The sequence below is a fragment of the Salvia miltiorrhiza genome, chromosome 3 (genome assembly GCF_028751815.1).
Source record: "Salvia miltiorrhiza cultivar Shanhuang (shh) chromosome 3, IMPLAD_Smil_shh, whole genome shotgun sequence".
Lineage (NCBI taxonomy): Eukaryota > Viridiplantae > Streptophyta > Magnoliopsida > Lamiales > Lamiaceae > Salvia > Salvia miltiorrhiza.
The window spans coordinates 13,071,637-13,083,926 of record NC_080389.1 but is presented as its reverse complement, the minus strand read 5'-3'; the positions used below and the strand labels follow the sequence as shown (position 1 = coordinate 13,083,926).

The following is a 12,290-nucleotide window of genomic DNA, read 5'->3' as shown; positions in this document are numbered from 1 at the left end:
ACCGGAACATATATGTATCCGCCCGGTGAAACCTTGTGTCCGGTCGGACACTTGTTTTTCCCGGTCGGACGCTTGTTTTTTTTTTCCAATGTGTGTTTTGAGTGCTAATATCGATTGTGTTAATTTTTAGTATTTATTTTCCATTGATTAATTAGCCTACGATTTACTTGTAAAACCTTCGATTTTAATTCAAAAATAAATAAATATTATTTTCTCTGTCAGTATTTCACATGTTCCAACACATATTTGACCGATTTCAATGTTTAAATTGATGAATTGATGTTTTTCTTACACTTTAACAACTTTTGTCATAGATGTGTAAGAACTTTTGCGGAAAACAATGCACATCCATCACATTCAAAGGGCATTTTCGGTTCTTCACTTATTTAGGGCATGTAGTGTTTTGCATGATAAGGGTGGGCATTTTTCAAATTATTCATAAGAGAAAGGGCACTTTAAATTTTGCCTCAATATATAACTTATAACTTATAATTTATAAATATATAACTTATAACTTATAACTTAGAAATATACCTGGCACCATCAATTGACATATGTATGCCTTCGATAACGTGCCTTAGTTATATACTTATATCAAACATTTGAAAACATATATTTTTTGTAATAGAGAGTCAATTGATTAATTTTATGTTACTTTTCATCGTTGATTCTTGACTCCCTTTTATGAACACTCTATAGAAAAATTAATTAATCATTAATTGAGGGCCTAAAAAAATATTAATTGATTTTGATTACTAATATTTTTTTGAAAGCCATACCTGACGATTCATTTGATGGGTTTTCTCCCATAATTTAATGTTAGTCCAACAATTTGATTGAGAGAAGAGGGGTTTCAAAATTAATAAAAGTAATTATGTCAAATCTACTAAAAAACACATTATTTTAAATAAGTGTGCCATGATACATCCATTCGAATAAAAATTTGATATACTAATAAAGAGGCCTTGAATTCATTTTCCCCCATCTCCCAATTCAAATAAAAAAATGTAACCATTATACCTTCACGCCATTAGACAAATTAAAAAGACCAATGAATGATTAAGAATGAAAGTCTATATATGCTATAGATAATTTAAGTTGAGTGATCTCACATTGAAAAATATATGATTATTTACAATGTGTAGTACAATATAAATATTGAAGCTACATTAAGTTAAAATTATCCCACCTTGAAAAATGTAGGATTCTCTACAATGTGTAGTACACTATAAATAAGAAGCTACATTAAGTTGAAATTATCCCACATTGAAAAATGTAGGATTCTCTATAATGTGTAGTACACTATAAATAGTGAAGCTACATTAAGTTGAAATTATCCCACATTGAAAAATGTAGGATTCTCTACAAGGTGTAGTACACTATAAATAGAGAACATACATTTGATCAAAAATTTTCAAAAAAAAAAAAAAATGAGGAAAAGCCCGAGAACCGCCGGTTTTCGGCCCGGAACCGCCGATTTTCGGCCCGGCCCGGATCCGCCGGTTCAGGGTCCGAAAACCGGCCCTTCAAATTTTAGACGGGCCGGTTAAGGTTCATGAATTTTTCGAACCTGAACCGCCGGTTCGGGCCCGGAACCGGCGGTTCCTGAACCGGTGGCAGCCCTAGTTCAAACCAAACTAAACTAATTCAAATAGGACCGCCCGCACCGTACATCCCGATGTACAAGATAAGTGTGATTTTTTTTTATTAAGTACTCTTATTTTACTTTTTTGATGTAATGGTTTTCAAGATATCGATCGTATGTTTATCAACAAAACCAACAGGCATTTCTATAATACAATGTCCTCGAAAACAACATAAATTAATGGAGTTGCAGTCATTATCATAAAGTAATTAATTACTATAAAATAATTTAATTTCGTCCTTGCATATATCGTGGTCAGTAGACTTTAATGTTCACATTAAATAATTTTGCTACCTAATTTTGATTAGGGTTTCAAGATTGAAGATTCCTTAAGATAAAACAGATATGGCCACGCGGTATTAAATAATAATAACTAGCTAAATTGTAATTATAGAATCAAATCATTCTTAGGATCTCCAAAAATCACTATATATGTTACATAAAGTAACCAAGATATATGAATACACTTATAAGTCCACGTTTGATTGAGTGTTTTTAGAAGTTGGAAATAGATTCAATTAATTGAATTCATTACCTCATTATCTTTACTTGATGGTAATCTAATGACCCAATTTATTACCCCACAGAATAGAGGGGAAACAAAAAATTTAAAATCTATTACTAATCATTCTTTTCCATTGTTAAACCAAACACTCAATAAATTACTTATTGTTACCATTTCACTATTTTATTTAATTTCATTCCCTTTTCATTCCTCTACTTAAACCAAACGAGCACTAAATTAGAAAAGAAAAATGGCGCATATTACCAGAGCCGGTCCTGACAAAAATAAGGTCTGGGGCGAAACAACAAGAATGAGCCATCTATTTACCATTATAAAAATATGGTATGACAATTATATAAAAATACAATATAGTATTAGTTATATAAAATAATTGATCCTAATTTTCTTATTTGCAAAGTCATTTATAATATTATTTGTTTCAAAAAAATTTAGAACATCATTTTCAACACATAAAATTGTCAAACTATTAGCATATGAATTTTTTATTTTTAAAATATTGGGCCATCTAAAAAAATTATTTTAATTAAATGAATATAATTTTTCAGGCGAATGCAATTATTTTTAAAAGTAGATTAAAAAGATACTTTGGAAACGACCCAAAATAAAAAGATAAGAAATGTTTGAGGAGCGGAGGGAGTATACTCTTTTAATTATATATGTTATTATTTGAGTCAAAATAAATAAAGATAAGAAATATTTGAGGGATGGAGATAGTATACTCTTTTAATTATGTATTTAGTATGTTATTATTTGAGTCAAAAGAAATTACATGGAGGGAGTATATCATTTTAATTAGGATTAATAGTGTTTTAGGTCCCGAACTTTCAGTATTTTTCATAAAATATTCCGAACTTTCATTTTCTCCTAAAAAGTCCCGAACTTTCAACTTTTTCCATAAAATGTCTCGCTATACAAAATTCGGTGATTGAAAGATGACAAAAAATCCCGGACTTTCAACATTTTCCACCAACAGTTGTTCCTAATATGATTTTCCAACTATGGAGATTTTCAAAATATTTCATCCGTGCGAGAAAGGTTATCTTTCTATCACCAAATTTTGTATAGCGAGATATTTTATGGAAAAAATTGTAAATTTAGGATTTTTTGGAAGAACATGAAAGTTCGGGACATTTCATGGAAAATGTTGAAAGTTTGAAACATAAAACATTATTAACCTTTTTAATTATATATGTTATTATTTGAGTAAAAAAAAAAATTATATTTGCTTAGAGTCATGGGAGCTGGGCCGGCGGTCGGTCGCCTATGCTGGCCGGCCCTGCACATTGCTAAGCACGAAGCAATATGAATATATGGAAAGATGAATTAATCAATTTAAAACAAATAAAATATTGAGAGTTGAAATGGTAGTAACTGGAGGCGAAGGTCGGCGGTGGCTTGTGGGCCGTCGTTGCCGGGATTTAAGTGAATAAGCGGGCAATTTGGAGAGAGGGTTCAGGCGGCGGCGGCCTTGTCGTTGCTGCCCTGTGTGAGTTTAGAGAGAGATGAAGGTGAGGAGAAAAGGAGGGAGGCAGGAGCGGTGGCGGTGGCGCGTTCGCTGGAGTGGGAAGCGCCTTTGCCGTCGCCAAGGGAGGACGGAGGACGAGGGAGATGGGTGACCGGTGGCCTTCCTCGCCGGAGAAGAAGGTGTAGCGGCGGCGGCCAGTGTGTGTGGCGGATTTCTGGCTGAGAGAGGGAGGAACGGATTTGCGGTGGTGTTGAGCAGATTCTGTGAAAGAGACCCAGAGTTTGAGAAAAAGAGGGAAGAAGGGTTGGGCTGTAGGGGGCTCGGGCTGAAGGCCTTAAATGGGCTCAGTGAGATGGGCCTATTATATTTTCGTTAATTGGACCTCTGATTTTATTAGCATGGACTGCTCTCTCATTTATCTTCCGGCCCTTATTATTTTAGAAAATGGACTGCGCTTATTATTTAATCAGACTATAAATTAGTTTGATTAATTTTTTTAAAGAAGAATTTGCATAATAATATTATTATTATGTGCATGTTTTAAGTAATTACTTATTACTCCCTCCGTTCCGCAATTGATGGCACGTATCCATTTTGGGTTGTCCCACCGATAATGGTTCGTTTCTATTTTAGGAAATAATAAGGGGGTAGTTAATGGTAATTAAATCACTAAGTAAAAGCCTAATTAAAAAGCAAAGTTAATTATGTAAAAATCGCGTCTGACTAAGAAATTGACTGAAATTGTGAAAAGTCATTTCCATTTTAGACATTCTTCATGTCCACCGCTCTCAAACCCTAAATCTCTCTATCTCCATCTCTCCAAGGTTTCGCCTGAAACCTCTCTCTCTCTTCGTCTGCCGTCCCTCGGAATCTTGTTTGGGTGTAAGCCGACGCCCCCTCTGCATTCGTCTCTCGCCAATTTGGCCTCCACCATCGTCCTCGATAGAAAAATCCAAGTGATGTAAACTCTTACCCAAAATCAGATCTATTTCTCTCTTCGTCTTTCGCCTGTCGTCGCCTTTCTCTGTGAGTTTATTTCCAAAATCTAAGGGATTTAACCGAAGGATGTCGAAAGAGGGACATTCATATGATTGAGAATGGATGGGTTCTTTACAGACATGGATCGAGGTCAAGGTGATTGAGGATGGCTGCTCTCTCAAAGGAAGAAAGATATTTTCTTCTAGCCATGCTGTAGCTTTTTTTTTAGGAGTTAGCTTTTGAATGTTGTAGAAATTGAAATGTATGCTCTATTTATAAAGGGCTTAACTTTATATCCAAAATCAAAAATTGTATGAAATTTGAAATATTCTGAAATTTTTAATGAAATTGCAGATTCTGAAATTTCAGGTTGATTGTGGCGCCATTTGGTAAAAGTGCAGATTCTGAAATTTCATTTTTCATATCAGTTGTTGGAGATCAGTTTTTCATTTTCTAAAATATCATCATTTTATTGTGGCGCCATTTTAGATGGTTTGGTTTTTTCATTTTTCAGATCAGTTTTAAAAAAAATCTGAGGGATTTAATTATTGGTTATTAAAAATCAAATTAATAAAAAAATAAAGTCATAAAATTAATAAAGAAAAAAATAAAGTCTTTATTTATATTGATTAAATAGAAATAATTATTAATCCCTTAATCACAAACTTAAACATGTGGACCACACTCTTTATTCTACTTACTTCCTTCTCCTTAATCTCCGTGCTGAAAAGAAACGTGTCATGAATAGCGGGACAGATGGATCATATGAAATTAAGAGAAAAATAAGGTTTTTTATTAAATCAGTACTTAAAACGACGACGTTTTATCTATTTTTTTAAACCACAATGTTTCCGAACCAACATAAGTAAGATACGTCACTTACAGCATAAGTAAAACACGTCACTTACACGTCATTAAATCAGTGCATTTGCATTATGATTTAAATTGATTTTCATAAATCCAATTATTAAAGAAAAGTCGAGCAAGGATATTGTTGGCGTCCTTTACTCAAGATTTTAGTTTTTAAGTTTTATATAATAAATTTTTGGAAACTCGGCGTGATGAATCAGAAATGTTTAGCCCATCCTCTAAGACATTAAGTTAGCTTCACATTACCTATTAATGATAGAATTTCTTGTAGGTTTTGTGGATCAAGAGGATTAGCGTTGTTTTCTAAAGGCAACTTTTTATGCTTATGATCTTCAGGCTTTGCCTAATCAGGTGGATTTACTTTTTAAATGTATGAATGAGTTACATAAGCTTTAAATATTTCATGAAATGCAAACTGTTTATCAAATAAAATATTTTGTGTGCTCTGTTATGTTTGAAACTCGCAATTCATGGATCAAGCGAGATTTTTTATTACCTAACACATTGTTTGAGAATTGTGTACATATACTTGTTAGTTGATTCGGTGGATTGATCTCCACCGACACTAATTCATGTAAGAGACGTTATAAGGGTTATTGGCTGGATGTGTTTTATTCAAAGCATGTATCATGTAAGGCATGTCTCGGTAGTAAGCGATCCGTCGTTGGTTAAAAGGTTCGGTATAATAGGGAGTAACAAAATAGAATGTGACAATGACGTCAAATGAAAGAAATGATTTTATATGATTAGAACTACTTTTATTTAAAACTTTATAAATCATGTTTCAAATGATTGGATAAATGGATAATTTATCGATAAAGATAATCTCTCGAAGAAACAATTCAAATTTTATTATTCATTGTTACATTACAACAGAAGAAAGAAAATCATTGTTATGCATTGCCCTTATAATAAACACACCAAAAAAAACTTCCAAATTATTCCATCCCACAAATCAAGCAAATTAATGAATTAATTCCTCGATCAACTTTTAGGCGCAAATTTGGATTTGATCTTCTCCACTTCCTTGGTCCCAACCATGAACGCCTTGGTCAAGACATTGTCCGGCACCGGCGGCGTTGCGGCGAAAAGCGTGGCGGCAATGGACTGCGTGCCGGGCAGCTGGCTGTTGAAGGCGGAGATGACGGCGGCGGGGATCTTGCCGTTGTTCTTCTGGAAGTGGACGAGGCCCTTGGGGAAGGCGAAGACGTCGCCTTGCTTGATGGATTTGGAGATGAGGACATTGGCGGTGGTGATGAACCCCACGTCAAGCTCCCCCTCTAGCACGAACACCACCTCGGTGGCGCGTGGGTGCGTGTGCGGCGGGTTCAGTCCGCCGGGGGCGTAGTCGATGCGCGCAAGGGACACGCCCAGCGTGTTAAGCCCAGGGATCCTTTGCACGTTGGCGCCGGTCACCAGCGCCCCCATCGAGTTGTTGGTGGCGCCGGGTTTCGCGATTCCGGCGAAGAAGAAATCCTCCGCCGTCACGTTTGCCTTGCAAGGGTATCCGTTCACTTTCACACCTATTATGGTTCAACATTTATTTCGATAATGTAAATATAAAAAATAATTATATACTCTTACGTTCACAATCAATATTTCTTTTTGTCATTTTTGTATATCCACAAAAAATATTTCTTTTTTATTTTTAAACAATATCCACAATAATAACTTTAGGGGGTGTTTGATAAATTATGTAGGTTAAGGAGTGATAATTATTAACTAGGAGGCCCATGGTAGGAAATGAAACCCATGTAATTTAACCTAGTGTTTGATAAATCAAGGTTAAAATTTAGATAGCATGAATTAATTGTTTGATAATTTAAATTAAAAAATAGAAGTTAAATTTTCGTAGAACCAAATTTGTGCTACAACCTCTCCCTCTCCCATCATCTTCAATCCCACCCACCCCACCCCATCACCGCCTCTCTCCCTGCCGCCACCTCCATCTCAACCCCCCCGCCCCCCATCACTGCCTCTCTCCCTCCCTCCAGCGCCTGCCGCCACCTCCAACAAGAATCGGCGCAGCGCATCCCTCTCTCCAGCGCCGAGTCGCCCACCGCCAAGAAGATTCATACCGCCGCCTCCCCCTCCCCTGCAAAACCCCAAAAAAAGAAACAACTCATCTCCTCCCACTTCAGCCCCTCCCTCCCTCCAGCGCCGCCAATAAGAATCGGCGCATAGCCGCCTCCCTCTTTCCAGCGCCGACTCGCCCACCGCTACGAAGATTCACCCCACCGCCGAATCCCCCTCCCTCCAGCGCCGCCCCACCGCCAATAAGAATCGGCGCATCGCCGCCTTACTCCCTCCAGCGCCAGCCCGTCCCACCGCCAAGAAGATTCAGCCCACCGCTGCATCCCTCCCTCCCCTGCAAAACCCCTCAAAAAAAACTACTGACCGCCGGTGAACGTTGGTGAGGAACAGCGATGTCGGCGAGGGCAAAGTGGTGTTGGTGGTGATGGGAATTGGGGGCAATTGTGTGAACGAAAAATTAAACAATAATTACTGTAGCATCGAGCTACTGTAACCGGGGGAGGGCTCCGGTTCTATTTGCGCTGTGTAACAGTGTTTAAGGCCGGGCCAAGCCTTAATTTTAGGGCCTTCACTTTTGACAAATTAAAATACCAAACCGAGAGTTAAGACAAGTTAAATACACAATATGCCCTTAATTCAAAAGTCAAACAGGCCCTTAATGTAGAACCCAAACTTCACTCACAATATAATTTATTAATGTGAAATCTAAACTTCACTCCACCACACATTTTTAAACACTACTCCATACTTTTAATGTGAGATCTAAACATTATTCACAACACACTTATCTAACATTTTTTAAAAGTCGCATTCAAAAAGTTGGAGAAAGTTGAGCATATACATAAAACAAATTTGACTCATCTATTATTTTATAATATTCAATTGACCAAAATGAGATGACGACTTATGAGTAGAATAATTTAAGTCAAGAGAAAATTAGGGACTTAGCTGGACATGTGTGTGTATTTGGTGAAAGGAGTTAATTATAGTAAAAGCTAAGAAGGTAGGACAGGGTGGGGCCTTCTCGCAGCTTTAATTAATTAAAATCAATAATTTGTGGAGAAGCTACAACTAGTGAACTTTTAATGGCGTCTTATTAATTTTGAAAAAAAAAACACATCTTCTATAATAATTACAGCAAACCAAAAGAAAATTCTGTAAGCGAGACAAAATCAACATAATCTAAAATAAGGAAGCCTGGTAATTGGTAGCTTAAATGATAAATATGGCAAATCTTTAAGGAAGAAATCCTAATAAATTAAATATCTACTTAATCTTAATCAGACGCTGTAAATCTTAACGACTTCGACTAAACAAAAGACCGCAACAGTATTTTAGAGAGAGAGAGAGAGAATTACCAGATGTGAGATCAGCTACACAAAGATCTTGAAGCATATCTGGATCAGCAGAAACTGTGTTGCTGAGCCCCAATAGAGCCACGATTAGAAGCAGGCTGAAAACAGCCATATCAGAGATTTGAAATTTTGATTTGGGAGAAGAGCTCAACTGCGTATGTTGGGTGTTTGAAAAGTATGTAATAATGAGTAAGGAGTTTGAGAGAAAAGTAAAGGGATTAGGTGGAAATGGGTGCAATAGTTATACAGTAATGTCAGGAATTCTCTCTTCTCTAGAAACTTGACAAAATATAAATTATTATAATATTTTCTGTGAGGAGGTGGGTGGGGGGTGGGGTGTTTGCAAAAGCACGAAACACGCCTTCGTAGAGAGAAAGGGATGAGGTGGATGGAATATCATTATATCACTAATTTATGGTAATTTCCATTCTAGACTGCGGTCTTCTATATTATAGATTAGAGACACGTAGCTTTGGTCAACTAAATACCGGTTTGCACAAAACCGGTCCGATTTGCTACATACTGTATTAAATTAAGATTGATTGCCATTAGTTTTATTATCAATAATGATCAGTATTAAGATCGATTCGATTGAGAGAAAAAAAATTAAAGCTGAAGTAAGGATTGTGGTGCTGTCGGATCTGGTGCAGAACTAAGAGTGCGCCGTCGAAATCAGACGAGGCGGCGGCCATTTAGGCTGCTGGTTGGTCGATCGACCGAGATGAGAAAGGAGGCGCGGCATTGGTCCGTTGAAATTATTGGCCGAGGCGGCGGCAACTAAATGATGAAGAAGGAGACAAAATAGTTTAGGAAGTTAAGAGTGATGAGCGGTGGTTGTGTTTTTTAAGATGAGTGAGGTAATTCATAGGAGAGAGAAAGACGTGATGCACCCTATGAAACACTAAATTAGGGAAAAAATGATCCCATTTGTATTCTTAATTAGGTGCATTTATTTTGGAGGATTAATATTGATAGATAAAAATAGTAAAGTTAATTCATTATTTATTTTGATGAATTATAATTTTGAGATATCTCAAGTTTCTTGATTAGTTTTTATCTTTCAAATTAATTTTATTTAATTCTTATTTCATAGAAAAAAATGAGATTGGAGATTTTCTACTCTTGAGAATAAAAATAATTAATCATATAAAGTAAATGTACTATAGTGTGTTGGTTTAATTGGTTAATTTAGAACTCCATATATAGCTTGTGTCGGAGTTGTATTGAATCATAATTAATAAAATATGTATAAAATCGGACCGGTTTTGTGAAAACCGGTATTTAGTTGACCAAAGCCACGTGTCTCTAGTCTATAATATAGAAGACCGCAACCTAGCATGGGTATAAATTTGTGATATTCCATCCACCTCACCTCATCCCTTTCTTTCTACGAAGGCATGTTTCGTGCTTTTGCAAACACCCCACCCCCACCCCCCACCCACCTTCTCACAGAAAATACCAAGTATAATAATTTTATATTTTGTCAAGTTTCTAGAGAAGTGAGAATTCCTGAAATTGCCGTATAAATATTGCACCCATACCCTTTACTTTTCTCTCAAACTTCTTACTCATTATTACATACTTTTCAAACACCCATACTATATATACACATTTGATCTCTTCTGCCAAATCAAATTTCCAAATGTCTGATATGGCTGTTTGCAGCCTGCTTTTAATCATGGCTCTATTGACGCTCGGCAACACAGTTTCTGCTGATCCAGATATGCTTCAAGATCTTTGTGTTGCTGATCTCACATCTGGTAATTCTCTCTCTCCCTCTCTAAAATACTGTTGCCATCTCTTATTTACTCGAAGTCGTTAAGATATACTCCACTGTGTAACTAAGATTAAGAATAAGTAGATATTTATTAGGATTTCTTCCTTAAAGATTTGTGATATTTATCATTTAAGCTACCAATTACCAGGCTTCCTTATTTTACACTATGTTGATTTTGTCTCGCTTACTTTTCTTTTTTCTTTTTTGAAATGAATATAGTACTTTTCTTTTGATTTGCTGTAATTACTATAGAAGATGTGTTTTTTTTTTTTGAAAATTAATCAGACGCTATTAGTAAAAGTTCACTAGTTGTAGCTTCTCCACAAATTATTGATTTGCATTAATTAAAGCTGCGGGAAGGCCCCACCTGTCCTACCTTCTTAACTTTAACTATAATTCAACTCTTTTCACCAAATACACACTTATAGTCCTATCTTAAATTATTCTACTCATAGTTGAGTAATCTCATTTTGGTCAATTGTTTTTGCTAAAATAATAGATAAGTCAAATTTGTTTTAATGTATGCATATATAGTATTCTATATACCGTTCACGAAATGAGAACTCATATTTCCTTTTTAGTCGATCAATAAAATGAGTATCATCATTTATGTTTTTAGCAAGTATACCCCATAATCCTTTAATTAATACTTTTAAAAAATGGGACTCTTATTTGACTAACACCAAACTAAATATATTTCATAAACCCGTGTCGTCTCCAAATAGATACTTATTTCGTACACAAAAGGAATATATAATTATTTTCTATATTTTGATAATGGAAATAAATGGTGAAACATAATAGGTGTGAAAGTGAACGGATACCCATGCAAGTCAAACGTGACGGCGGAGGATTTCTTCTTCGCCGGAATCGCGAAGCCCGGCGCCACCAACAACTCGATGGGGGCGCTGGTGACGGGCGCCAATGTGCAAAGGATCCCTGGGCTGAACACGCTGGGCGTGTCCCTTGCGCGTATCGACTACGCCCCCGGCGGATTGAACCCGCCGCACACGCACCCACGCGCCACCGAGGTGGTGTTCGTGCTCGAGGGGGAGCTCGACGTGGGGTTCATCACCACCGCCAATGTCCTCATCTCCAAATCCATCAAGCAGGGCGACGTCTTCGCCTTCCCCAAGGGCCTCGTCCACTTCCAGAAGAACAACGGTAAGGTTCCCGCCGCCGTCATCTCCGCCTTCAACAGCCAGCTGCCCGGCACGCAGTCCATTGCCGCCACGCTTTTCGCCGCAACGCCGCCGGTGCCGGACAATGTCTTGACCAAGGCGTTCATGGTTGGGACCAAGGAAGTGCAGAAGATCAAATCCAGATTTGCGCCTAAAAGTTGATCGAGAAATTAATTCATTAATTTGCTTGATTTGTTGGATAGAATAATTTCGAAGTTTTTTTTGGTGTGTTTAATATAAGGGCAATGCATAACAATGATTTTCTTTCTTTTACTGTGATTTAATAATGAATAATAAAATTTGAATTGTTTCTTCGAGTGATTATCTTATGGATAAAGTTAACATTTCAAATACAAATTTTGATTAAACTTGTGATTTTGATCAGGACTATAAAGCATATATATAACAAGTTTCAAATCCTGCAATATTTTGCAGTTAAAATATGCCTAATTTTTTCCG

General features: G+C 36.6%; 2 protein-coding genes across 2 annotated transcripts; one reads left to right on the top strand and one right to left on the bottom strand.

Annotated features, from left to right (window-relative positions):
* Window positions 1–6,311: 6,311 nt before the first annotated feature.
* LOC131017596 (germin-like protein subfamily 2 member 1) lies at window positions 6,312–9,247 on the bottom strand. The gene is made up of 2 exons (XM_057946403.1): window positions 8,877–9,247; window positions 6,312–7,007 (listed from the first exon to the last, which is right to left on the bottom strand). Exons 1-2 carry the CDS (start codon window positions 8,983–8,985, stop codon window positions 6,469–6,471), a joined length of 648 nt encoding a protein of 215 aa, XP_057802386.1. The 5' UTR covers window positions 8,986–9,247; the 3' UTR covers window positions 6,312–6,468.
* A 997-nt stretch (window positions 9,248–10,244) lies between these two features.
* On the top strand, window positions 10,245–12,148 carry LOC131017597 (germin-like protein subfamily 2 member 1). The gene is made up of 2 exons (XM_057946404.1): window positions 10,245–10,633; window positions 11,455–12,148. The coding sequence occupies exons 1-2, from the start codon at window positions 10,516–10,518 to the stop codon at window positions 11,991–11,993; spliced, it is 657 nt and encodes a 218-aa protein (XP_057802387.1). The 5' UTR covers window positions 10,245–10,515; the 3' UTR covers window positions 11,994–12,148.
* Window positions 12,149–12,290: the final 142 nt, after the last annotated feature.